We start from the raw sequence: 27,952 nt of genomic DNA, 5'->3' as shown, positions 1-27,952 counted from the left end.
CGGGGGAGCGGCGGCTCCGCAGGCGCGGCCTGAGGCGCTGGGCCCAGCGCTCCCGCTCGCTCCGGGCGGCCTCAGCGGCCCCGGCGGCCTCAGCGTCCCCGTTAGCTCCGCGCCCAGCCCCGCGCGGCCCGCAGCGCCGGGAGGATGTCGCGGCCCGTCAGGTGAGTGCCGGCGGGCCGGCCCCGCGCAGGGCAGGGCGGGCAGGCCTTGCTCGGGGCAGGCCGTGCGGGTTTCTCCTCTATTTCCCCTTGTTTCCCCCCCGCTAACTTGGCACGGCCACCGCCATCCCCGCCGCATTTCGCCCCGCGCCGCTCGCCCGCACTCGGGGGGCCGCGTCGGGGCGGCCCCGCGGCCGCTGTCCCACATTTTGTAACGGGGGAAAAGCGAATTTTTTTATCGCCGCCGCCGCCGTGACCCACTTGGCGCGGGGCGGGCGCCGCTCTGGCCGCCATCCGCGGCCCCCTCCGGGCGGCGGGGCCGGGCCGAGCACGCTGCCGGGGGAGGGGACGCGGTGCCATCCGGCGAGGGTCCGGGGCACGGGGGCTGTGCATGGGGAACCACGCGTAGGGGAGGAGCCGCCAGGAGCCGCCCCCTCGGAGCGAGCGCCGCTGCCTCATGCCCTGCTCCGGCCGGCCGCGGGCTGCGCGCTCCGCGATCGCCTTCCCGCCCTTGTTTTCCCTCTTTTTATTTTCGTTTCCGAGCTTTTGGCAGCCGGGCTGTGCTGGGCGAGGTGGGTCTGGGCTTGGTGGCCGGGCTTGAGCGGTGTTGGTGGGTTCGGAGGGACCGTGGTGGTTTTGGGGATGTGTGCACGGAGAAGGGAAGGGCTGGAGTGTCAGGGTGGGTATTTGGGGAATATTTGGAAGAAATATTCCCTCTGTATATTCCCTCGGTATTTGGGATATTTCTTTCCTCAGAGGGTGCTGGGCACTGCCCAGGGAATGGGCACAGCCACAGAGCTCCAGGAGAGTTTGGGTGAGCTCGGTGGGGTGGGATGGAGCGAGGTGGGTTTGGGGAGGGGATGCCCGAGGGAAGGGGCTGGAGCTGTGTCAGGGGAAATATTTGGGGTATTTCTTCTCCCAGAGGGTGCTGGGCACTGCCCAGGGAATGGGCACAGCCACAGAGCTCCAGGAGAGTTTGGACAGGGCTGGGATGGAGCGTGGTGGATGTGGGGATGTGTGCATGGGGAAGGGGAGGGCTGGAGCTGTGTCAGGGTGGGTTTTTGGGGAATATTTCTTCCCTCAGAGGGACGAAATATTCCCTCTGTATATTCCCTCAGTATTTGGGCTATTTCTTCCTTCAGAGGGTGCTGGGCGCTGCCCAGGGAGTGGGCACAGCCACAGAGCTCCAGGAGAGTTTGGACATTGCTGGGTGTGGGCTGGGATGGAGCGAGGTGGATTTGGGGAGGGGATGCCCGAGGGAAGGGAAGGGCTGGAGCTGTGTCAGGATGGGGTTTTGGGGAATATTTCTTCCCTCAGGGGGACGAAATATTTCCTCTGTATATTCCCTCAGTATTTGGGCTATTTCTTCCCTCAGAGGGTGCTGGGCACTGCCCGGGCTGCCCCGGGAATGGGCACGGCCACAGAGCTCCAGGAGAGTTTGGACAGCGCTGGGATGGAGAGTGGTGGATGTGGGGATGTGTGCACGGGGAAGGGAAGGGCTGGAGCTGTGTCAGGGTGGGGTTTTGGGGAATATTTCTTCCCTCAGAGGGTGCTGGGCACTGCCCGGGCTCCTCAGGGAATGGGCACAACCACAGAGCTCCAGGAGAGTTTGGACAGTGCTGGGTGTGGGCTGGGATGGAGCGAGGGGATGTCCGAGGGAAGGGCTGGAGCTGTGTCAGGGTGGGTATTTGGGATTTTTCTTCTCTCAGAGGGTGCTGGGCACTGCCCGGGCTCCTCAGGGAATGGGCACAGCCGCGGAGCTCAAGCAGAGTTTGGACATTGCTGGGTGGGCTGGGATGGAGCCTGGTGGATGTGGGGATGTGTGCACGGAGAAGGGAAGAGCTGGAGCTGTGTCAGGGGAAGTATTTGGGATTTTTCTTCTCTCAGAGGTGCTGGGCACTGCCCAGGCTCCTCAGGGAATGGGCACAGCCGCGGAGCTCAAGCAGAGTTTGCACATTGCTGCCGGGGATGGCCAGGATGGGATTTTGGGGTGTGTGTGCAGAGCCAGGAGCTGCTCTGGATGATCCTTGGGAGTCCATTCCAGCTCAGGACATTCTGTGACTCCCTTGTGTCTCAAATCTTTACCAAGGAGGTGGCAAAAGGGTGAGCTCCTGATTTCAGCTGTCCTTAGAGCAGAGCTGTGAGGTTTCCCACGGTGTTCTCCTCATGCTTTGGAATTTCCTCATTCTCAAGTGATTGGTTGGAGTTTTATTCCCAGCTGGAGTTGTTTTATTCCCAATTGGAGTTTTATTCCCAGTGAGCCTGGGCTGGGCTGTGGATGTTTGGTGTCTTGGGTAATTGAACTATAAAGTACAAATTACTAATTGAACTATAAAGTACAAATTGACAACGATGCATCTACACATTTGGAGATGACAGCGTTTGTATTTAAGTAATATGTCCCAAAATGCAGAATTTAAAATATAAATGGGACCCAGGAGTGCTTTGCTGAGTAGGGGAGTGGCTCGGGGATGGGTGAGCTCCCAAATTAGCGGTGATGTGACTCTGCTGCCTGAGGGGACACTTCAGTGCTGGGCATTTCCTCCACGTTAGGAAAAGCTGCTGTCTTTAAGGGCAGAGCCTCTGAACTTGCTGGAATTAATATTTTTGAGAGAGTTTAAAAAAAAAAATTAAAATAAAACACCTCTGTCCAATCCTGGTTTTGTTGCTTTATAGAAAAGAGTGAAATTTCCCACGGTGTTCTTCTCATGCTTTGGAATTTCCTCATTCTCAAGTGATTGGTTGGAGTTTTATTCTCAATTGGAGTTTTATTCCCAGCTGGAGTTGTTTTATTCCCAATTGGAGTTTTATTCCCAGTGAGCCTGGGCTGGGCTGTGGATGTTTGGTGTCTTGGCTAATTGAACTATAAAGTACAAATTAATTGTGACAATGATACATCTATGCATTTGGAGATGACAGCGTTTGTATTTAAATCCATTCATGAATTAATGCTGCAATGAAGTTTTTTCTGCCTGTCTTTGCTGATTTTTGGGAAAATGGAGGCCTGGTGAAAAGTTGTTCAATGTAGGGTTTTCCTCCAGTCAGTGCTCTTTGAATTTATTGCTGTTTTCTGGTGGAATTTGTGTGCACCTAAAGCAGTGACATTCATAAAATCCACGCTAAATCCCAAGTTTTTATTCCACTTGTTGAGAGAATTGAGCTGATAGATGCAGCAGTGCCTTATCTCCTGGATTTAATAACCCTTCCAGGGGAAAAAATGTAAATATTCAGTGCCTGCTGCATTATATTGCTCTGCTAGTTAGAAAACCCTGCCCGTGGATTGAAATCCATTCATAAATTAATGCTGCAATGAAGTTTTTTCTGCCTGTCTTTGCTGATTTTTGGGAAAATGGAGGCCTGGTGAAAAGTTGTTCAATGTAGGGTTTTCCTCTAGTCAGTGCTCTTTGAATTTATTGCTGTTTTCTGCTGGTTTGTGGTGGAATTTGTGTGCACCTAAAGCAGTGAAATTCATAAAATCCACGCTAAATCCCAAGTTTTTACTCCACTTGTTGAGAGAATTGACCCGAGCCTGAGTGTGGCTGTTAATGTCAATTATTTCAAATTAAGTAGGAATAAAGTCCTGGCTATTTCCAGGCTTCATGTGGCTGGCACTGAGAGCCAGGTGCTCCTGGCTGGGAATAATGGGGTTTTCAGTGCTGTTAGAAAAAGGCAAGGAGTAAAAACGAAAGAAACCTGAAATTATTGAATTTCTGCATCTCTTGTGTAACTCTGCTGAAGTTCTGCAAAGAGAGCTGGGGCTGCTTATAGGGAAAAAAAGAAAATTAAATTTAATACTTGGAGCCACTATTTTTATATATTTATATATATATATTTGTATATTTTTAATATATTTTTATTTATATATATCATATATATATGATATATATTTATATATATTATTTATAGATATCATATATATATAATATTTATATATATATATATATATATATATATAGCATCAATTAATGTATTTAAATGTATTTAAAATCAGAATTTTGACTTCTGCTGCAAATTTCTTCTGCTTTTTCCCACTGGTCACTTTTACTTGCTGGTTTTCTCCTGCAGGCTTTGCAGATTGAGGTGTTGTGGGCAGGGCTGGAAATCCCAGGGGTTTTTTTGGTCATTCATTTTAAACTTCAAGCCAGTTATGAATTTATCTCAGTGCTTCAAGGCTTTACATCTTTCATTTTTCTGGATTTGAATCCTTCCTTGAATTGTTGGCATTGCAGTGAAAGGGTGAAATTTTACTTGCAGGAAAAAAATAGATTTATTCAATGTAAAATATAAAGTAGAAATAATTGTGATTGTGGAAGAGTTTCTGTGGGATTGCAGGCAAGCAAGAGTTCCTTGGGGATTGGCACTTAATAACATGGAATGGTGAGAAAAAAAAGTTGATTTTTGGTCTCTTTCAGTCTGGGGAGAAGCAGAGAGAAGGTGGAGGTGCAAGAAAATCCAAAATAGAGGGAGGGGGGTTGAGCTGAGTGTTTGGCTTTGGTTCCCCTCCTGCTCTGCATCATTAAAATCAAATAGAGAATGAGCACAGAACTGCTTTAATTATGGAATCATTTAATTATGAAATCATTCCATTGTTCTGGGGAGTTCAAAATCCTGAAATCCCTGCAGAAGCTCAAGTGGGGAATCAGCCCAGCCCCAAATCTGTCTCAGTGCTGAGTCCTGGGTCCAATTTTTGCCCAGACAGGGGTGATTTGAATTTCACCCAGTTGGGATTTTTAAACCAGTTGGGATCTGATGCTTTATCAGTGAAAAGAGTTGGGATTTTTGTACCTTGTCAATAAAAGAGCTGGGGTTGGATGGTTTATCAATAAAAGAGCTGGGATTTGGGAGTTTATCAATAAAAGAGCTGGGATTGGATGGTTTATCAATAAAAGAGCTGGGATTGGATGGTTTATCAATAAAAGAGCTGGGATTGGATGGTTTATCAATAAAAGAGCTGGGATTGGATGGTTTATCAATAAAAGAGCTGGGATTGGATGGTTTATCAATAAAAGAGCTGGGGTTTGATGGTTTATCAATAAAAGAGCTGGGATTTTATAGTTTATCAATAAAACAGCTGGGGTTTGGGAGTTTATCAATAAAACAGCTGGGGTTTGATGGTTTATCAATAAAACCACTGGGATTTGATAGTTTGTCCATAAACCAGCTGGGATTTGGGAGTTTATCAATAAAACCACTGGGGTTGGATGGTTTATCCATAGAACCACTGGGGTTTGGTGGTTTATCAATAAAACCACTGGGGTTTGGTGGTTTATCAATAAAACCCCTGGGGTTTGGTGGTTTATCAATAGAACACTGGGATTTTATAGTTTATCAATAAAACCACTGGGATTTGATGGTTTATCAATAAAAGAGCTGGGATTGGATGGTTTATCAATACAAGAGCTGGGGTTTGATGGTTTATCCATAGAACCACTGGGGTTTGATGGTTTATCAATAAAACCCCTGGGGTTTGATGGTTTATCAATAAAACCACTGGGGTTTGGTGGTTTATCAATAAAACCACTCGGGTTGGGTGGTTTATCAATAAAACCACTGGGGTTTGATGGTTTATCAATAAAACCCCTGGGGTTTGATGGTTTATCAATAAAACCACTGGGGTTGGATGGTTTATCAATAAAACCACTGGGGTTTGATGGTTTATCAATAAAACCACTGGGGTTTGGTGGTTTATCAATAAAACCCCTGGGATTTGATGGTTTATCAATAAAACCACTGGGGTTTGGTGGTTTATCAATAAAACCCCTGGGGTTTGATGGTTTATCCATCGAAGATTTAACCCCCAAGTGCCCAGGGCGGGTCCCTGGCTGTCCCCAGTGCCCTGTGCCACCTCCTGCTGGTGCCTTCCACTCAATGCCCATGGAAATCCCAAATCCAGCCCTGCAGGTTTGCCTTGCCCAGCTCTGAAAATCCCTGCAGGGAGCACTTGTGGCTGCAATTTCTGATTTCTGTGCATTAAAAAATGCACCCAAAAGTGCTTTTAGTGGCAATATTTGGTGATGATTTTGGCCTCACCTTTACCTGAGAGTGAAACCTGAGGCTCAGGAGGGGCTGGAGCTCACAAACCCTGAGGAGTTTTGGCCCCATTGGGTAAATCAAGGCTGTGCTGAAAAGAAATATTAAATAAAACCCCTCAATAACCATTTCATGTCCTCATGCTCTCTTGGATTGAGCCTGGGTGGTTTGATTTGATCTAAACTTTCTCTTCAATGCCTGCATTTTTGAAGGCTCCTTTCAGCATTGCTTTGCAGCATTTTATGTGTTGTGGGATTTTTTTAAAATGTGGCTTTTAATGCTTGTACAAACATCTGGGAATCTCTGCATTCCCTTAAAATACAAAAAAACCCCAAATTTTTCTATCTGATTGTGGGGCTGTGCTGATGTGGATTTAAAACTGAGAGTTTTGGGACTAAACTAAATCGTGGTATGAAAATGCCATTTTATTCTCAGTTTTATAGGAATTTGCCATGCTGATATTGCTTTTCATCTGTGCATTCTCTTTAAAAACCCCCAAACTTTTCAGATTGTGGGGCTGTGCTGATGTTGATTTAAAAACTGAAGGTTTAGGGACTAAACTGAAGATGAGGTTATGAAAATGACATTTTATTCTCAGTTTTATAGGAATTTAGTGATCCTTTGACATGCTGATATTGCTTTTCATCTGTGCATTCCCTTTAAAAACCCCAAACTTTTCAGATTGTGGGGCTGTGCTGATGTTGTTGATTTAAAAACTGAGAGTTTAGGGGACTAAATTGAAGTTGTGGTATGAAAATGCCATTTTATTCTCAGTTTTATGGGCATTTAGTGATCCTTTGACATTTTGATTTTGTTTTTCATCTGTGCATTCTCTTAAGAAAAACCCCAAACTTTTCAGATTGTGGGGCTGTGCTGATATTGTTGATTTAAAAACTGAGAGTTTAGGGGACTAAACTAAATTGTGGTATGAAAATGACATTTTATTCTCAGTTTTATGGGCATTTAATGATCCTTTGACATTTTGATTTTGTATTTCATCTGTGCATTCCCTTAAGAAACCCCAAACTTTTCAGATTGTGGGGCTGTGCTGATGTAGATTTAAAAACTGAGAGTTTAGGGGACTAAACTGAAGATGAAAATGCCATTTTATTCTCAGTTTTAAAGGAATTTAGTGATCCTTTAGTGTTTTGATTTTGCATTTCATCTGTGCATTCTCTTAAGAAAACCCCAAACTTTTCAGATTGTGGGGCTGTGCTGATGTTGTTGATTTAAAAACTGAGAGTTTTGGCACTAAATTGAAGATGAGGTTATGAAAATGCCATTTTTTTAAAATAAAACCAATTTTAAGCCATGAGTTCAAGGTGCTCAGGAGGACAAACTTCATTTACCTGTACAAATTTTCTCTTCCTTTCATTTGTATTTTTGGGATGTTTTGTAAGGGATTGGTTTCATTTTTTTTTTTTGTTTTGTTTTTCAATTTCTTTAAGAGGTTTGGCTTAAAAACCAATTAAAATTAAAAATAAAACCACTTTTGCTCCTGCATCCTTCTGTAAGCCATGACTTAGAGATGCTCAGCAGGGCAACTTAAACTTGATTTACCTGCACAAATCTTCCCTTCATTTCCCTTTTTGGTATTTTGGGGGTGTTTTTTAATGAATTGGTTCCATTTTTTCATTTTTCAATTTCTTTAAGAGGTTTGGGTTGAAATAAAACCAATTCTGCATCCTTCTGAAGGGCAGCTTAAATTCCATTTTTAGCTGGATCAGCACTGCTGGCTTTGGTGTGTGTTTGAACTGAGTGGGTTTAGCAGCAGTTAATTAATGCTAATTAATTAATGGACAATGAATGCAGCTCAGTTAGGGCAGCTCAGTGTGAACTGTGCTAGGAGGAGGAGGAGGAGGAGGATGAGGAGGAAGGATCCTCGTGCTGGGTGGAGTTTCCAGCTGAAGAACTGATCAAAATCCCATTTTTCCTTGGTTTTGGCCCAAAGGGCAAGAAAAAGGAGCTCTGGGAATTAATTTCTGCATGCAAAATCCCATTTTTCCTTGGTTTTGGCCTAAAGGACAGGAAAAAGGAGCTCTGGGAATTAATTTCTGCCTGCAAAATCCCATTTTTCCTTGGTTTGGGCCCAAAAGGCAGGAGAAAGGAGCTCTGGGAATTTCTGCATGCAAAATCCCATTTTTCCTTGGTTTTGGCCCAAAAGGCAGGAAAAGGAGCTCTGGGAATTAATTTCTGCATGCAAAATCCCATTTTTTCCTTGCTTTTGGCCCAAAGGGCAGGAAAAATGAACTCTGGGAATTTCTGCATGCAAAATCCCATTTTTCCTTGGTTTTTTGGCCCAAAGGGCAAGAAAAAGGAGCTCTGGGAATTAATTTCTGCATGCAAAATCCCATTTTTCCTTGGTTTTGGCCTAAAGGACAGGAAAAAGGAGCTCTGGGAATTAATTTCTGCCTGCAAAATCCCATTTTTCCTTGCTTTTGGCCCAAAAGGCAGGAGAAAGGAGCTCTGGGAATTTCTGCATGCAAAATCCCATTTTTCCTTGGTTTGGGCCCAAAGGACAGGAAAAAGGAACTCTGGGAATTAATTTCTGTATGCAAAATCCCATTTTTCCTTGGTTTTGGCCTAAAGGACAGGAAAAAGGAGCTCTGGGAATTTCTGTGTGCAAAATCCCATTTTTCCTTGGTTTTGGCCCAAAGGGCAGGAAAAAGGAGCTCTGGGAATTAATTTCTGTATGCAAAATCCCATTTTTCTTTGCTTTTGGCCCAAAAGGCAGGAAAAAGGAGCTCTGGGAATTTCTGTATGCAAAATCCCATTTTTCCTTGCTTTTTGGGCCCAAAAGGCAGGAAAGGGAACTCTGGGAATTAATTTCTGTATGCAAAATCCCATTTTTCCTTGGTTTTTGGGCCCAAAAGGCAGGAGAAAGGAGCTCTGGGAATTAATTTCTGCATGCAAAATCCCATTTTTCTTTGCTTTTGGCCCAAAGGACAGGGAAAAGGAGCTCTGGGAATTAATTTCTGCATGCAAAATCCCATTTTTCCTTGGTTTGGGCCCAAAGGGCAGGAAAAGGAACTCTGGGAATTAATTTCTGTATGCAAAATCCCATTTTTCCTTGGGTTTGGCCCAAAAGGCAGGAAAAAGGAGCTCTGGGAATTTCTGTATGCAAAATCCCATTTTTCCTTGGTTTTGGCCCAAAGGACAGGAAAAAGGAGCTCTGGGAATTTCTGCATGCAAAATCCCATTTTTCCTTGGTTTTTGGGCCCAAAGGACAGGAAAAAGGAGCTCTGGGAATAACAGCTGGGGTTTGATATCTTGTGAATTAAACAGCTGGGGTTTGATACTTTATCAATAAAACAGCTGGATTTGATAGTTTATTGATAAATCAGCTGGGGTTTGATAGTTTATCAATAAAACAGCTGGGGGTTGATACTTTATCAATACAAAGAGTTGGGATTTTTATACTTTGTCCATTAAACAGTTGGGGTTTGATAGTTTATCAATAAAAGAGCTGGGATTTGATGGTTTATCAATAAAAGAGCTGGGGTTTGATGGTTTATCAATAAAAGAGCTGGGGTTTGATGGTTTATTGATAAATCAGCTGGGGTTTGATACTTTGTCCATTAAACAGCTGGGGTTTGATGGTTTATCAATAAAAAGAATTGGGATTTTTGTACCTTGTCAATAAAAGAAGTGGGGTTTGATAGTTTATCAATAAATCAGCTGGGATTTGATAGTTTATTGATAAATCAGCTGGAGTTTGATACTTTATCAGTAAAAAGAGCTGGGATTTTTATACTTTGTCAATGAAAGAGGTGGGATTTGATATCTTGTGAATTAAACAGCTGGGGTTTGATACTTTATCAATAAAAAGATTGGGGATTTTTATACTTTGTCCATTAAACAGCTGGGGTTTGATGCTTTATCAATAAAAAGAGCTGGGATTTTTATACTTTGTCAGTGAAACAGCTGGGGTTTGATATCTTGTGAATTAAACAGCTGGGGTTTGATAATTCTCAATAAAAGAGCTGGGGTTTGATGGTTTATCAATAAAAAGAGCTGGGATTTTTATACTTTGTCAGTGAAACAGCTGGGGGTTGATATCTTGGCCATTAAACAGCTGGGCTTTGATACTTTATCAATAAAACAGCTGGGGTTTGATAGTTTATCAATAAAAAGATTGGGGATTTTTATACTTTGTCCATTAAACCTTTGGGGTTTGATATCTTGGCCATAAAAGAGCTGGGGTTTGATAGTTTATTGATAAATCAGCTGGGATTTGATACTTTATCAATAAAAAGAGCTGGGGTTTGATATCTTGTCAATAAAATAGTTGGTATTTAATACCTTGTCAATAAAAGAGCTGGGGTTTGATATCTTGTCAATAAGAGTTGGGATTTGATAGTTTATCAGTAAAAAGAGTAGAAATTTCTATACTTTGTCAATAAAAACAGCTGGGATTTGATGGTTTATCAATAAAAAGAGCTGGGATTTGATACTTCATGAGTAAAAAGAGTAGAAATTTTTATACTTTGACAATTAAAAGAGTTGGGATTTTTGTACCTTGTCAATAAAAGAGCTGGGATTTGATATCTTGTTAATTAAAACAGCTGGGATTTGATACTTTATCAATAAAAAGAGTTGGGATTTTTATACCTTGTCAGTGAAACAGCTGGGGTTTGATTTCTTTTCAGTAAGAGTTGGGATTTGATACTTTATCAGTAAAAAGAGTAGAAATTTTTAGACTTTTTCAATAAAAACAGTGGGGATTTTTGTACTTTATCAATAAAACAGCTGGGATTTGATAGTTCGTGAATTAAACAGCTGGGATTTGGTATTTTGTCAATAAACAGCTGGGATTTGATACTTTATTGATAAATCAGCTGAGATTTGATAGCTTGTCAATGAGAGTTGGGATCTGATGCTTTATCAGTAAAAAGAGTTGGGATTTTTGTACCTTGTCAATAAAAGAGCTGGGGTTTGATAGTTCATCAATAAAAAGAGTTGGTATTTGATATCTTGTCAATAAAACAGCTGGGGTTTGATATCTTGTCAATAAAACAGCTGGGATTTGATGGTTTATCAATAAAAAGAGTTGGGATTTTTATACTTTGTCAGTGAAACAGCTGGGGTTTGATTTCTTTTCAATAAGAGTTGGGATTTGATACTTTATCAGTAAAAAGAGTAGAAATTTTTATACTTTATCAATGAAAATAGTTGGGATTTTTATACCTTGTAAATGAAACAGCTGGGGTTTGATACTTTCTCAATAAAGAGTGGGGATTTTTATACTTTGTCCATTAAACAGCTGGGGTTTGATATCTTGGCCATAAAAGAGCTGGGATTTGGTGGTTTATCAATAAAAAGAGCTGGGATTTGATACTTTATCAATAAAAGAGCTGGGGTTTGATGGTTTGTCAATAAGAGTTGGGATTTGACACTTTATCAGTGAAAAGAGTTGGGATTTTTGTACTTTGTCAATAAAAGAGCTGGGGTTGGATGGTTTATCAATAAATCAGCTGGGGTTTGATAGTTTATCAATAAAACAGCTGGGGTTTGATGGTTTATCAATAAAACAGCTGGGGTTTGATGGTTTATCAATAAATAGCTGGGATTTGATGGTTTATCAATAAAACCACTGAGGTTGGATAGTTTATCAATAAAACCACTGGGATTGGATGGTTTATCAATAAAACCACTGGGATTTGATGGTTTATCAATAAAGAGCTGGGGTTTGATGGTTTATCAATAAAGAGCTGGGGTTTGATGGTTTATCAATAAAACCACTGGGGTTTGATGGTTTATCAATAAAACCACTGGGATTTCATGGACAAGGTGCTGATAAATCAGCAGCAATTCCATTCTGGAGGTCTCAGGGAGTTCAAGGGGCAGATTTGATTTTGTTGACTTTCAGATTGGTGTAACTCATTCAGGAAGCTCCAGTGGAAACTTCTTTAAAACCAGGGATCAAATGAGAAAATAAAAACTGGAGGAGAAGGTGGGAGAGCAGGTGAGCTGTGAGAAACAGGAATTCCAAAAAGAGCAGCTCAGGAAGGTTTGGTTTATAACCTTTGTGTATTTATCAAAATTCACATTCACATTCTGAGCCTGTTATTGTTCAATCTCCTCAGGAAAATGCCATTTATTCTTTAATATCCTTTGTGTTCCCTTCTGGCTGCACAGGTGGAGGTGGCTGAATTCTCCAAGTTCTCTTGGGATCTTTTTGGGGCTACAAATGCAGCTCTGAGGAAAAGGATGTGACATTTCTTATTCCTTTAAGCTTTAGTAGCCCTGAAGTGAGAAATTCCTAATTTATTTTCTGCTTTTTCCAGGAACAGGAAGGTGGTGGATTACTCCCAGTTTCAGGAATCAGATGATGCTGGTAAATGAATTTTTTTTGCCTTATTTTTCTTCATTATTCCATGCATATTAATTGTTCTGCTTCTAATCACATCTTCAGCTCCAAATTCCGAGGAGTTTCTGTTCCCCACAGCCTGAACTGTTAATAAGTATTTGAAAATAGAATGATTCTCAGATGTTTTGTGTTAAAGCAACAATGGGGATGGAAATCTCCTGCTTTGCTGCTGGAATTGTTGCAGAGCCTGCAGGGCCTCCCTTGCTCGGTGCTCTGGGCCAGAGGCTCCTTCCTTGGTGCTGCTTTTCTGCACAGGAAAAGATTTTGGCATTTCTGTAATGGCTCCAGCGAGCCCACAGCATCAGGGACTGGGGGATTGTGGTAAAAATATCAATTGTGGGGATTAAAAAATGAAATAGTGCTGGGTCACACTGGGGAAATGGATCTCTGAATGAAAATTGTGAAACCCTTTTCTAAAATAACATAATCTGTGAATTAACAAAATAGTGCTGGGTCACACTGAGGAAATGGATCTCTGAATGAAAATTGTGAAATCCTTTTCTAAAATAATACAATTTGTGTGAATTAATAAAATAGTGCTGGGTCACACTGGGGAAATGGATCTCTGAATGAAAATTGTGAAGCCCTTTTCTAAAATAATACAATTTGTGTGAATTAATAAAATAGTGCTGGGTCACATTGGGAAAAATGTAAATTCTGAATTAAAATTCTGAAATCCTTTTCTAAAATAATATAATCTGTGAATTAATAAAATAGTGCTGGATCACATCTGGAAAAAGTGTAAACTCTGAATGAAAATTCTGGATCCCATTTGTAAAATAATATCATTTGTGTGGATTAATAAAATAGTGCTGGATCACATTGGGAAAAATGGAATCTCTGAATGAAAATTGTGAAACCCTTTTCTAAAATAATACAATTTGTGTGAATTAATAAAATAGTGCTGGGTCACATTGGGAAAATGGAATCTCTGAATGAAAATTGTGAAACCCTTTTCTAAAATAATATAATCTGTGAATTAACAAAATAGTGCTGGGTCACATTGGGAAAAATGGAATCTCTGAATGAAAATTCTGGATCCCATTTCTAAAAAAGATAATGTGTGTGAATTAATAAAATAGTGCAGGATCTCATTGGGAAAAATGTAAACTCTGAATGAAAATTCTGGATCCCATTTGTAAAATAATACAATTTGTGTGAATTAATAAAATAGTGCTAAATCAGATTTGGTAAAAATGGGATCTCTATGAATTAACATTTCTGGATCCCATTTCTAAAATAATAGAATCTGTGTGAATGAACAAAATATTGCTGGGTCACATTTGGAAAATGTAATCTCTGAATGAAAATTCTGGATCCTATTCTAAAGTCATGTAATCTGTGTGAATTAATAAAATAGTGCTGGGTCATATTTGGAAAACATGGAATCTCTGAATGAAAATTCTGAAACCCATTTCTAAAATAATACAATCTGTGTGAATTAATAAAATAGTGCTGGATCACATTTGGTAAAAATGGAATCTCTGTGAATTAACTTTTCTGGATCCCATTTGTGAAATAATACGATCTGTGTGAATGAACAAGATATTGCTGGGTCACATTTGGTAAAAATGGAATCTCTGAATGAAAATTCTGAAACCCATTTCTAAAATAATACAATCTGTGTGAATTAATAAGATATTATTTGGTAAAAAATGGAATCTCTGAATGAAAATTCTGGATCCCATTTGTCAAAACATCTGATCTGTGTGAATGAACAGACATTTTCTGGAATGTTTTGAGTTCTTGGGAGATGAACTCAGTCTGAGTTTGCCCTGATAATTCAAAGCAGACAAATCTGCATGGTTGTGATTGCAGTGGTTCGTTCATTCATTCGTTCATTCATTCATTCGTTCATTCATTCGTTCGTTCATTCGTTCGTTCATTCATTCATTCATTCATTCATTCATTGATCAGGGGCTGTGGGAGGTTCTGCTGTAAACTCCTGTGCCATGGCACCCTCACCCCTCACAGCCTGTGCTGCTGGAGCCCTGCAGAAATGCCCAGGGATGTTCATTTTTCATGCCTTTAGAGGAGAACTAAGTGCAGAATGAATCCTGTGGCCTCTTGTGAGGATTGTTTGTGACTCCTGAACAGTGGCAGAGGCCAAGCTCAGATCAGGGATTCCAACAGGGCTTTGCTTCCACCAAGGTTTTTTTGCAGCTTTGGGATATTTTTCTTTTTGCTGTGCACGAAATGCTCAGTTGGAGCTGTATCTGAGGAGAGCTGAGTTTGCTGGGCATGAGTTTGAGCCAAAGCCATGTTGTGCTGTCTGTCCTGTCCAGATGATGATTATGGAAGAGATTCAGGTCCCCCATCCAAGAAAATCCGCTCATCTCCCCGAGAGGCGAAAAACAAGAGGAGATCTGGGAAGAATTCTCAGGAGGACAGGTAAGAAAAGCAGCTTTGATCTCTTGGCAACATTTCCTGTGTGTGGGGAGTGGAATTGCAGTGAAATTGGGGGCTGAGACACTGAGGTGAGGCAGGAATCACCTGGGGAACTCCTGGCAGCAGGGCTCCATCACTGCAGAGGCAGCTTGGAAATGGGATTTAGGCACAAAGGTGGGTCAGGGCAAGGGGCAGCTCCTGCAGCCTCCCAGGGCCTCCCTGTGGTGCCAGGGGTTGGGGACATCTGGATGTTTTGTCTCTCTTTGTTCTCCATTTTGGGTAATCTATAAACCTTAGGGATGCTCAGGAGGGCAACTTAAACTTTAAGATGGGTCAGCCCTGCTGGAGGGGCAGGGAAAGGGATTTAGGCACCAGGGTTGGCAGCATCTCATCCTCAGGTGGGTCAGGGCAAGGGGCAGCTCCTGCAGCCTCTCAGGGCATCCCTGTGGTGCCAGGGGTTGGGGACATCTGGGAGTTCTGTGGCTCTTTGTTCCCCATTTTGGGTAATCCATAGACATTAGAGATGCTCAGGTGGGCAACTCAAACTTTAAGATGGATCAGCCCTGCTCCAGAGGCAGCTGGAGGGGCAGGGGAAGGGATTTAGGCACCAGGGTTGGCATCCTCAGGTGGGTCAGGGCAAGGGGCAGCTCCTCCTGCAGCCTCCCAGGGCCTCCCTGTGGTGCTGATCTCCCCAAGAGGAGATCTGGGAAGAATTCTCAGGAGGACAGGTAAGAAAAGCAGCTTTGATCTCTTGGCAACATTTCCTGTGTGTGGGGAGAGGAATTGCAGTGAAATTGGGGGCTGAGACACTGAGGTGAGGCAGGAATCACCTGGGGGACTCCTGGCAGCAGGGCTCCATCACTGCAGAGGCAGCTTGGAAATGGGATTTAGGCACAAAGGTGGGTCAGGGCAAGGGGCAGCTCCTGCAGCTTCCCAGGGCCTCCCTGTGGTGCCAGGGGTTGGGGACATCTGGGAGTTCTGTGGCTCTTTGTTCCCCATTTTGGGTAATCTATAAACGTTAGAGATGCTCAGGAGGGCAACTTAAACTTGATTTTAGATGGGTCAGCCCTGCTGGAGGGGCAGGGAAAGGGATTTAGGCACCAGGATTGGCAGCACCTCATCCTCAGCTGGGTCAGGGCAAGGGGCAGCTCCTGGCCCCTGTTCTGCAGCCTCCCAGGGCATCCCTGTGGTGCCAGGGGTTGGGGACATCTGGGAGTTCTGTGGCTCTTTGTTCCCCATTTTGGGTAATCCATAAACACTGAACTTGCTTTGGGAGCTGAAAGTGAATTTTCCTGTAGAATTTCCATTTTGCAGTGCCCCCAATGATTGCCTCAAGACCTTTGAAATGATTTTTTTTGTTGTTATGACAGATTTCAGCTTCAGGGATGCTGGTTCTGAAGGTCCACAGGTTCTGCTAGCTGGTTCTTGTTCTGTCACCCCAAGATGTCTTTTATTTTCCAAATCAACCAAATGATCAAATAAAGTGAGGAAGCTTAGGTCAGACTTATGTCAATGAAGAGCAAGATGCACAGAATGGAATTTAAACAATGGCATAAAGACAAGTGCTGCCTTCAAATCTATTTAGGATAAACCTTTATTGCATTTCTAAACTGCATATAAACCATCAGAATTGGAACTAAACTTGTGGGTTGGTTCAAGAGTGCATGGTTCACCTCAATCTGATTATTTCCTGCTTGGTTTAAGTTTTTTTGTGATTCAGAGTCTGAAATTTATCTTCCCAACCATGATAACTCCACAGACAGCTGAGTAATCCTGAAGCATGTCCAGGACAAGTGAAAATTCTCAGCTTGGACATCATTTGCTCTTTACAAGTTGTTGTTTTCCACACAAGAGTGACTGAAATCCAAGCTGAGACAAACACTCAGACTTTACCCTTCTGTCATTTGCAGTGAGGATTCAGAAGACAAAGATGTGAAGACTAAGAAAGATGATTCACACTCAGCAGGTAACTATTGTGTAGCTTTAAATCATGGCTGTTCACCCCTGTGAGAGTTGCAGGAGCAGAATTTGAGGCAGAAATTAAATTATTCTGATTTATTTGAAGTCATATGTTGCCTCTGCTGCTGTTACTTCCCACCCTGCTTTGGGGTAATGGGGTTTTTTTGTGTTATGTGATGATCCTATGAAATTTATCTTCAGGAGTGGATAGATTGATCCCTTCCCTGCAGCTTTTAGCCAGAATGATCCCAGAAATTCCACCTTGCTGCCTTTTCTTTGCAGATGAAGATTTTGGCAGTGAAGACGATGACGTAGGGGCCGACGACGGCAAAGCCGACAGCGACTACGAGAGCTCCCAAAAAAGCAAAAAAGGAAAGAAAGCTAAACCAGACAAGAACAAGAGAGCAGCCTCCAAATCCAGGAAAAGGCCTGCAGGTAAAAAGGAAAAAAAGAGAAAGAAAAAAAAAAAGGACAAAAATTAATTATTTTGCAGAGGATCTTTGTTGGGTGGGTATTGACGAGGTTGAATTGTCCCCACAGTAACTCAGTGAGGGTTTTAACCCCCTGGTAAATGCCCTAAAAAGATTTTGCTGCCTCATGGCAGGAGCTGTGTGCTCTGTACTCAGCCCAGTTTGGGGCCTTTTCCTGCAGAGGACAGCGAGGATGAGAAGGAAGATCACAAAAATGTTCGTCAGCAGCGGCAGGCGGCGTCCAAAGCAGCCTCCAAACAGAGGGAGATGCTCATGGATGACGTGGGCAGTGAGGAGGAAGAGCAGGAGGATGATGAGGCACAGTTCCAGGAGAGTGAGTAAATGGGATTGGAGAAAGGAGCACACACAGTTTGGTTGTTGCTGGGACCCTGAGGATGGAAATTGTGCTCCTCATTTTTATTGTCTGTCTGTCCCAGCTGGGTTTTCACAGCTCCATTTGTGCTCCAGGTTTGCAGCAAAGGTTTGTGTGTGTGTCCCACAACATTTATGGGTTCACAAATGGGTAAATCTGTTAATCCCTTCCTTGTTTTTAATCCAGAATGAGATTTAAATCATCAAATACTTAAATTATAGAAATGTGGCTGTGGCAACTTTGTGTAACTTGAAAGCTGCAATCTGTCATGAATTTGCATCACTTACTGTCCTACAAGCTTGGTTGGTGATGTGCAGTGGGAGATAAACCAGAGCTTCAAAACTGCTTTGGAATTTTTGCAGTCCAAAGTTTTTCAAGTTCAATGACAGATTTTAAGATCTAAACTGAAAATTTAAATAACTAAAGAGTTCACTCAATGAATCTGGAAGAATCTGTGAGACAAAGCAGCCTCCAAACAGAGGGAGATGCTCATGGATGGCGTGGGCAGTGAGGAGGAAGAGCAGGAGGATGATGAGGCACAGTTCCAGGAGAGTGAGTAAATGGGATTGGAGAAAGGAGCACACACAGTTTGGTTGTTGCTGGGACCCTGAGGATGGAAATTGTGCTCCTCATTTTTATTGTCTGTCTGTCCCAGCTGCGTTGTCACAGCTGAATTTGTGCTCCAAGTTTGCAGCAAAGGTTGGTGTGTGTGTCCCACAACATTTATCCTCACAAATGGGTAAATCTGTTAATCCCTTCCTTGTTTTTAATCCAGAATGAGATTTAAATCATCAAATACATAAATTATAAATCATCAAATACATAAATTATAGAAATGTGGCTGTGGCAACTTTGTGTAACTTGAAAGCTGCAATCTGTCATGAATTTGCACCATTTCTTGTTCCTGCAAGCTTGGTTGGTGATGTTCAATGGAAAATAAACCAGAGCTTCAAAACTGCTTTGGAATTTTTGCAGTCCAAAGTTTTTAAGTAGGAAATCCTTAAATAACTGAAGAGTTCATTCAGTGAATCTGGAATTATCTGAGAGACAAGAAACTTCACCTTGGTGCCTTTTCCTTGCAGATAATTTGAGGGTGTGTTTAAAATGAGTGTGTGTTTTCCAGAGATCTCTTTCTTTGGAAGCAGCCCTAAAGTTTAATTGTAAACTTCTCAATGCTTTTTTTTCTGCTTTTTTCTGTCTCTGTGGCATTGCTGATGTTAAAACCCCCTCAGATTTTAGCACAGCAGATAAATGGAAGCCCACAAAGTCTCAGAGTCTGTGTCCACAATTTCACTGGCAGATTTCAGCTGTACCTTTTATCTTTTTCTTCCTTTTTTGTTTTTTTTTTTTTTCCCAAAAAAACCTGAAATTTCCTTATGCTTCCAGCAGATTCAGGAAGTGATGAAGACTTCCTGATGGAAGATGATGATGACAGTGACTATGGCAGTTCAAAAAAGAAAAACAAGAAGGTCTCCAAGAAATCCAAGCCAGAGAGGAAAGAAAAGAAAATGCCCAAGCCCAGGCTAAAGGCTACAGGTGAGTCTGTGCAAGGAAAGGTTCTCAGTTGAAAATCCAGATTTTTCTTTTTGCTGCAGAGCTTGGTTGAAATCTTGGGGTCCTGGACAGCCACAGAAATGTTGGAAAGGCCAAAATGGCACGATTGGAAGCAGCAGGAGGGAATGATGAGCTTGGCTTTAGTTCTTCCTTTAGGGGCTGATTTGGTGGCTGTGTTTTTGTGGTAAAAACTCATGGTAGGAAAAGCCTCCCTGCTGAGGGGCTGCATTCTGCCTTGGAGCCTCACAGGCAAATAATAACAATTTGTGGCTTTGCTTGGGACTGTGTGAAATGTGAACCAGAGGAGAGCTGGATGCATTTCTGCAGGAAATTCAAATGACAACAGCAATGTGTGCTCTGCTTGGACAAGAGCTGGGTGCATTTATGATGTCACACCCAGAATTAACCAGGACCTGCAATCAAACACCTTTTAAATCTCATTCAGTTGCTCTTCACTTCAGCTTGGCTAATTGGGAGTGCTAAAACCACTGTGGGTATGGTCAAACTGCTGCTGAATGACTTGAAAATCCCATTTATTGGGAAGTTTTCTGCCTTTTTCTTTCTGCTGCTGCTGAGTTTTACAAAGTTTTTCTTTTTCCAGTGACCCCCAGCCCAGTGAAAGGCAAAGGGAAGGCAGGTCGCCCCACAGCTTCCAAGGCAACAAAAGAAAAAACCCCATCCCCAAAAGAAGAGGATGAAGAGCCTGAAAGTCCCCCAGAAAAGAAAAAATCAGCCAGCCCTCCACCAGAAAAGTCAGGGGATGAGGGATCTGAAGATGAAGCACCCTCTGGTGAAGATTAAAATGGCAGTTGAGGAAAAAAATCTTTGTTTAAAAAAAAAAAAGAGGAAAAAAAAAGAAAAAGGAAAAGAAAACAATACTTAGGGGTAGAACACGGTTTTGGCTGTGGCTTGACTCATGGGCTTTGAATGCTGTCTTTACTTTCAGCTGTTTAATACAGTGTAATTCTTTTTTAATAAGAGGAAACCCTTCTACAGTGAGATTTTGAAGTCAATGTTCTCTGTTGGCCATTCCGTTCTCCCTCCCCTGCCAAATCTGAGAAGCCATTTGAGACAAATTAACAGACCAATATTTGATTTTTTTTCCAATATTTGATTTTTTTTTCCAATATTTGATTTTTTTTCCAATATTTGATTTGTTTTTTTCCAGTATTTGTTTTTTTTTTCCAATATTTGATTTTTTTCCAATATTTGATTTTTTTTTTCAATATTTGATTTTATTTTTTTTCCCAAGGGTACTGCAGTTGTGAAGCAATAAGGTTTGAGACTGATCTGTGGAAACCATACTTACAAATCCTTAAATAGAATAGATTTTTTTTTCCCAGTGCTGGTAAGAGCTGTTTAAAACTATTATTCTGTATTTGGAATATATGGGGGAAAAAAAAATAATGAAGCTTTGCTTTAACAGACTTTGAGATGAGTTTAGTCTCAGCAAAAATGTAGTTGAGCTAATTGCAGTGGAGGAGGATGGAGCACAGGGAGGAATCCTGTGTTTCTTGGATTCAGGCACGTTTTTCATGGAAAGCAATCAAGAAACTCTGAGATGCTCCAGTGTCTTTGATTTTAAAAAGCCCCCCCAGTCAGGATGGGAGATCTTTTGTCTCTGCTGGATAGAAAACTCTTCTTGCTGTAGGCACATTGCAGCCCATTCCAGAGAAATTCAGATTTTCAACCTCCAGCCTTCCCATGTCCACTCACCCTTCTTTTATTCCTTCTGTAGAGGGGCAGAACAGGGGAGAGAAATGACAAAATCATTTTTAAACCTGCTTTCCATTGGGTATGGTGGGAAATGTTTTTATTATAGATTTTTCCAAGGGAAAAAAAAAAACCAAAAAAAAAAAACAAAGCAAACAAATTACCAGATAATGTAAAATGAAATTCTTCAGCTTTTGGGGTGAGGGATTTCCTTTTGTGGCTGTGAGCAGAGGATGGCCCTGAGCCAGCCCTGGGTGTTCCTTGGCCTCCCTCACAGAGCCCCAGCGATCCCTGGCACAGGGGGCACAGCGGGCACTGGGCACTTCCCTGTGCCCCCCTGCTCCTGTGGGCTCAGTCAGCTCCCCCTAGACCTGTGGGGTCAGCTCCCCTTAGACCTGTGGGGTCAGCTCCCCCTAGACCTGTGGGGTCAGCTCCCCCTAGACCTGTGGGGTCAGCTCCTCACCCCTCCTGTAGGATCAGCTCCTCACCCCTCCTGTGGGATCTGTGGGCTCAGTCAGCTCCCCCTAGACCTGTGGGGTCAGCTCCCCCTAGACCTGTGGGGTCAGCTCCCCTTAGACCTGTGGGGTCAGCTCCCCCTAGACCTGTGGGGTCAGCTCCCCCTAGACCTGTGGGGTCAGCTCCCCCTAGACCTGTGGGGTCAGCTCCCCCTAGACCTGTGGGGTCAGCTCCCCCTAGACCTGTGGGGTCAGCTCCCCCTAGACCTGTGGGGTCAGCTCCTCACCCCTCCTGTGGGATCTGTGGGGTCAATCAGCTCTCCTTATACCTGTAGGGTCTGTGGGGTCAGCTCCCCTTATACCTGTGGGATCAGCTCCTCACCCCTGCCTGTGGGCTCTGTGGGGTCATCTCCTCTTATACCTGTAGGATTTAGCTCCTCCTCCTGTGGGGTCAGCTCCCTCTATACCTGCAGATTCAGCTCCTCACCCCTCCTGTGGGATGTGTAGGATCAGCTCCCTACCCTTCCCTGTGGGATCAGCTCCCCTGCTGCCTGTGGGATCAGCTCCTCACTTCTCCTGTGGGGTCTGTGGGGTCTGTGGGGTCAGATCCTCACGCCTCCTGTGGGGTCTGTGGGGTCAGCTCCTCACTTGTTCCTGTGGGATCTGTGGGATCAGCTCCTCACTTCTCCTGTGGGGTCTGTGGGCTCAGCTCCTCACCCCTCCTGTGGGATCTACTCCCCTGCTGCAGTGTGTGCTGTAGGATCAGCTCCTCACCCTTCCTGTGGGGTCTGAGGGATCTGCACCTCTCCCCTGCCTGTGGGGTTTTCTCCTTACCCCGTCTGTGGGATCAGCTCCCCTCCTCCCTGTGGGATGTGTGGGATCAGCTTCCCACCCTTCCTGTGGGATCTGCTCCCCTTCTGCCTGTAGGATCAGCTCCTCATCCTTCTTGTGGGGGCTGAGGGATCTGTGGGCTCAGTTCCCCACATTCCTGTGGGATCTGTGGGATCAGTTCCCCACATTTCCTGTGGGATCTGTGGGATCAGTTCCCCACATTTCCTGTGGGATCTGTGGGATCAGTTCCCCACATTTCCTGTGGGATCTGTGGGATCAGTTCCCCACATTCCTGTGGGATCTGTGGGTTCAGCTCCCCAGGTTCTGTAGGATCTGTAGGATCAGCTGCCCGTGCCTGTGGGATCTGAGGCCCGAGCTCCAGGGATCTTTTTGCAGGGATCTTTTTGCAGGGATCTTTTTGCAGGGATCTTTTTGCAGGGATCTTTTTGCAGGGATCTTTTTGCAGGGATCTTTTTTTGCAGGGATCTTTTGCAGGGATGTTTTTTTGCAGGGATGTTTTGCAGTGGGGCCGTCCCTGGCAGAGCAGGACTTTGTTGCTGCCATTTTAATCTGCTTTTATCCAAGCAGCCAAATCCTTTCCTTCATTTTTTTATTTTATTTTCTGCACTTCATGAACCTCCACAAACCTCAATTTTCACACCCTCAGACAGTTTCCTGCCACGTTTATTGGTGGAAACATTGAAAACTGGACCTGCCATTTTTATTTGGATTTTTTTCCCTAAACCCTCTGTGCTTCTGTCTGTTGCTCACCTTCCCTTCCAGCTTTGCATCCTTCTTGGTTTTTTTTTGCTTTTTAACTTTTTTGTCCCAGAAGTCCCCATTATTAACCAGCCTCTGGAACGTGACATAAGGCAGCTAATTCATGAATTTGGGATTTCTGGTGGCAGCAGATTCTGAATCCTCTTTGGGATTTTGGAGATTTCCTACAGTTATACACTAAAAATGATCAGAAAGGACCCTGAATGCAGTTCAGGTGGGTGGAATATTCCTGCAGCAGCTCAGTGATTGTCCTGTGGGATTCCCTGGCTTTTATTGAGGCTGGTAAATTCCTTTTTCTTAGCAAAATTAAATTTCTCTAACATTCTTGACTCTCATGGAACTCCTGTTGCAGTTACAATAAAGATGATGTTGTTTCATTGTAAATCTATTTTTATTTTTTTACAATGCTTTGATTTTTTTATTATTATTATTTTTTTTTTCCAGAACAAATCAGGCTGCAGGGCAATCTCAGTCTTGAAAAAGAAAAAGAAAATGTAATTCCCTCTCCTCTCCCACAGCTCTGCTGGATTGCTGGGAGAGCAGAAATTCCCTCAACTTTTTGAGGGAAATTTTGGGTAATTCTGGGAAATTCTGGCCACATCTGAAAAATAAAAATTTGGGGAGTAGCAGCAAACATTTGTGCAAATCTCAGATTCCCAGAGCTGGTCCCCAAAATATTTCAAGCTGCTCTTCTGCATTGGATTTTTAGGATTTTCTTTAAATTCGGGTGTGCAGGGAGAGTTCCAGGGGATCTGGTTCTTCACCTGCCACACCTGATGTTTTCTGAAGTGAATTTTGAATTTCTCAAGTTTATTTTATGACTCTCACCTCAAATTTATTTTCGGTTGCTTCATTTATTTTTTCCTAACACGGTTAAGAGACGTTAAGGCTGTGAAAATCCAATTTTCTGTTATTTCACTGCAGTTTTTGGGTTGTTTTATCCTTTCCCCTGTATTTCACAGAACTGTTCTGCTTCTCCCACATCCATTTCTGCTGGGTTGGAGGCTGCCTGATGCTTTTTCCTGTCTCACAACCCAAACCCCATAAAAATCCCAAATTTTCAGGATTTTGCAACTTTTCCAAACCTGTTTTGCTGATTGGTTCAAACACTTTGGTCTCTGTTAGAAATTTCACATTTTTACAGACAGGAGCAAATTATCAAGGTGAATATTTCTATTATTTTGAATATTTTTATTTTAAAGTACATTTTTTTTAATACATAATTTTTCAGCAGCAGCAAAATTTATTAAATCACCTTTTAAAATGCCAATTTAATTGGAATTAATTAGTATTAAACATTCTAGAAGGAAAGCTGGGATAAAATGCCTTTCTTTAGGAGCACCAAGAGGTTTTTATGGAGCAGAAAGTTTCATTTACCAAAGGAGGAGCCTTTGAAAGGATTTTGTCACTTTTCCAAACCTGTTTTGCTGATTGGTTCAAACACTTTGGTCTCTGTTAGAAATTTCACATTTTTACAGACTGGAGCAAATTAATCAAGCTGAATATTTTTATTATTTTGAATAGTTTTATTTTAAAATACATCATTTTGCAGCAGCAGCAGGCTTCACCTTTTTTTTTTTAATATTTTATTTTTAAATACCCGTTAGAATTAATTAGTATTAAACATTCTGGAAGGAAAGCTGGGATAAAATGCCTTTCTTTAGGAGCACCAAGAGGTTTTTATGGAGCAGAAAGTTTCATTTACAGGAGGAGGAGGAGCCTTTGAAAGGATTCTCTGTAGTTCTGGAGCCTTTGCAGAGAGGTAAAATGGATTTATTCCAAAATTCACTCCAGCCCTGCCCTGCCCTGCTCTTGCTTTTAAAATCCCCCAATTTCCATCCTGTCCCTGAATCCACAGCAGCACCTCCAGCTCTGCTCCCTGCCTTGGATTGATGGAAATCAGGCAAAATCTGCAATTCTGGAGCTGCACTGGTTCAGTTCCATGGGGTCAGCAGGACAAGGACAGCTGAGTTAGGGGCTCAGGAGGGGCTTCAAAATGGGGCAGCTGAGGAGCTTTGAATTCAATTAAAATTTTTCAAGGCAAAAATCTGAAATTCCTGGTTTGTTTTTTTTTTCCTTTTTTTCCCCCTTTTTTTCCCCCTTTTTTTGTTAAATTGTCCCTCCACTGATGCTCACGAAGGTACAGGAGCCCCTGAGGGCAGGCAGGTGAGGGAGGGAAGGAATCTGTACCGTGCTGGAAGCTTCTGGAACTGTAGAAAAAACAAAAAAAAAACCCCAACAAAATAACACAAAAAAAACACAACCCAACAAAAACCTGGTGCTTTGCTTTTCTGTCCTTTTGTTCGTGAAGTGTTTATTTTTCTAACAGATCCTAGCGTTGAACACGCGGTTCCTGGCGGCTCCGGGTGAGGCGGGAGTTTGGAAGCCGGGCCCGGCATTCGCTCCCCTCCCTCAGGGGGAGGAGCTGGAGCGGCCTTGCGGGGCCGCTTGGGGCGTGCGGGCTTGGGGAGGCCTTGCTGTCACATCTGTCACCTAAACACGCGAAATTCTCGGCTTTTCTGACCAAAATTGAGCAAATCCCAGCGCTGCTGGAACAGGAGCTGTGCTGGAGGAGTTTGGGGCTTTTTGGAGCCTTTCAGAGCTCCCCAGGGCCAGCCTAGCTCTGAATTAACCGCACCCTTCCCTGAATGGTTTCTCATGGAACTCTTGCTGTCAAAGCACGGAGTTGGGGGGCCCAGCCCCAGCATGCTCAGTGTGACTGCAAAGCACCCGTGTGCAAACGCTCTGTACAGAGGGGCCAGGGTTTTTTATATATATATTTTGGGATTGAGGGGAGGGGGGAGGGAGGGTGGAGATCCTAAAATCAGCTTAAGCCAGACTTAAATGTGTGTAAAAAACAAAAAAACAAAAAAAAAACCCCCCAAAATCTTCAATGTGTGAGTGTGCGAGCGGGAGCGTTGCCATCCCATTCCCTTTGTGTTCTCAGCTTTTTGGGAGGTTTTATTTTCTTTTCTTTTTTTTTTTTCCCCCACCTCCTCTCCCCTTCCTGCAGAAGCAATTGTTACAAAAAAAAAAAAAAAGAAAAAAAGAAAAAAAAAAGAATTGTAAATAAGAGCTACGTAAATTTTCGTTGTTGTTGTTTTTGCCATCGTGTCACAGCAAACCCTTGGGTGAAGGTGGAGGAGGAGACTGGCAGCATTTTCTGGTATGCAAAGGAATATTTTTGTCTTGAGTATCCCCTGGTGAGCTTTTAGAAAAAAAAAATATTAAAAAAAAAATTCATCAGGCTCTTTGCAGTCCCCTCTCCCTGTCCTTTTCTTTTTTTAATTTTAATTTTTATTATTAATTTTTTTGTTTCATTTTAAAAGCAGGAAAAAGGGGCAGCTGCAAACAAGTCTGTGGGGTTGGGAACTCTTGACAACACTGAGATCTAGCATGGTACTAGGAGTTAAGTCTGAATGTAACATTAATGCTTTATTTAAAATTAAAAAAAAAAAAACAAAACAAAACCACCTTTTTATTTTTTATTTTTGTTGTTTTTTTATTTTTAAGGGGTTGAAGTGAACATGAGTGCTGCCCATGTTCGTGGATTTCTAGATGCAAACCATTCATTGGTAGAATTGTGTGATGGTCTTTTTGTGCTGATTAATTTGACATATTCCCAGTCTCTGTATGTACCTGCAAAGAAAGAAAAACAAAAAAAAATATATAAATAACAAAACCCCTGCTTTGCTTTGATTGAAAAAGGGTTCCTGGGACTGCATACCTGCTCCTGAGCTCTGTTTTAAGTATGTGTATCCTTCGCTTGTATTTTGTATTAAAAAAAAGAACCACGAGGAAAAAAAACGAACCCTTTATTGTTCAGCATGTTGGAATTGTGTCCCCTCTTTTATTTTTCTCCTTTTTGGAATATATTAAGCAACTCATTCTTCTGTATCTTTTATTTTCTTTTGTAAACTTTTTGGTTTTGTTTAAAAATGGCTTTATAAAAGGGCTTTTATAACCCATCAACAGCACTGGTGTCATTTTTCTGCTGCTCCAAAGGGGGGGGATCATCCCGTGAGAGGTAAAAATTGTTCATTTTCCAGGATTTCTGAGAGTTTTGGGGTGAAATCCTGGGAATTCTCCGAGGAGGTGAAACTGCTTTGGGCCAGGTGTGACTATTGAGAAATAATCCAGAAAATTCTGCTTTCCCCAGGCTCTTGCTGGGGTTATAAATGGAGATTTTAAGGTCCAAAACTGAGAGGAGAGGGGGGAAGAAGCCCCTGGAATGTCATTTTCCAGGATTTCTGGGAGTTTTGGGGTGAATTCCTGGGAATTCGCTGAGGAGGTGAAGCTGCTTTGGGTCAGGTGTGACTTTTGAGAACTGCGAAGGGAGAATTAAATAATCCAGAAAATGGTGCTTTTTGAAAATAACTCTTCCTGGAGTTATAAATGGAGATTTTAAGGTCCAAAGCCAATTTGAGGGGAAGATGGGAGGAGTTCCAAAGTTCCAAAGCCCTTGGGATGTCATTTTCCAGGATTTCTGAGAGTTTTGAAGTGAAATCCTTGGAAGCCAGCTTTGAGAACTACAAGGGGAGAATTAAATAATCCAGAATATTGTGTTTTCTTCAGGCTCTTTGCAGTTATAAATGGAGATTTTAAGGTCCAAAACTGAGATGAGAGGAGGGACAAAGCCCTTGGGATGTCATTTTCCAGGATTTCTGAGAGTTTTGGGGTGGAATTCCTTGGAATTCCCTGAGGAGGTGAAGCTGCTTTGGGCCAGGTGTGATTTTTGAGAGCTGAAAGGGGAGAAATAAATAATTAAATAATTAATAATGAATGAAAGAAAAAGGCAGAATTAAATAATCCCTGCTTTCCCCAGGCTCTTCCTGGAGTTATAAATGGAGATTTTAAGGTCCAAAGCCAAT

The 27,952-nt window shown here is 42.7% G+C and overlaps 1 protein-coding gene across 2 annotated transcripts; it reads left to right on the top strand.

Moving 5' to 3' along the window:
* Positions 1-29: 29 nt before the first annotated feature.
* Positions 30-27,053, top strand: NUCKS1 (nuclear casein kinase and cyclin dependent kinase substrate 1). 2 transcript variants are annotated; one of them, XM_066565466.1, is made up of 8 exons: positions 30-161; positions 12,476-12,525; positions 14,844-14,949; positions 16,857-16,912; positions 17,188-17,340; positions 17,557-17,709; positions 19,138-19,284; positions 19,904-27,053. In XM_066565466.1, exons 1-8 carry the CDS (start codon positions 145-147, stop codon positions 20,101-20,103), a joined length of 882 nt encoding a protein of 293 aa, XP_066421563.1. In that variant the 5' UTR covers positions 30-144; the 3' UTR covers positions 20,104-27,053. The 2 variants fall into 2 exon arrangements, with proteins under 2 accessions (XP_066421563.1, XP_066421562.1); XM_066565465.1 differs by having other exon boundaries at positions 19,135-19,284.
* The last annotated feature ends 899 nt before the right edge of the window (positions 27,054-27,952 follow it).

The sequence above is a fragment of the Molothrus aeneus genome, chromosome 24 (assembly GCF_037042795.1).
Source record: "Molothrus aeneus isolate 106 chromosome 24, BPBGC_Maene_1.0, whole genome shotgun sequence".
Lineage (NCBI taxonomy): Eukaryota > Metazoa > Chordata > Aves > Passeriformes > Icteridae > Molothrus > Molothrus aeneus.
Note: the sequence above shows the minus strand (reverse complement) of the source record. Positions and strands in the feature narration are given on the sequence as shown.

Coding starts and splice junctions, on each gene's coding strand:
- NUCKS1 (XM_066565465.1), top strand. Junction 17,341..17,556: donor ATCCAGGAAAAGGCCTGCAG/GTAAAAAGGAAA, acceptor CTTTTCCTGCAG/AGGACAGCGAGGATGAGAAG. Junction 17,710..19,134: donor TGAGGCACAGTTCCAGGAGA/GTGAGTAAATGG, acceptor TTATGCTTCCAG/CAGATTCAGGAAGTGATGAA.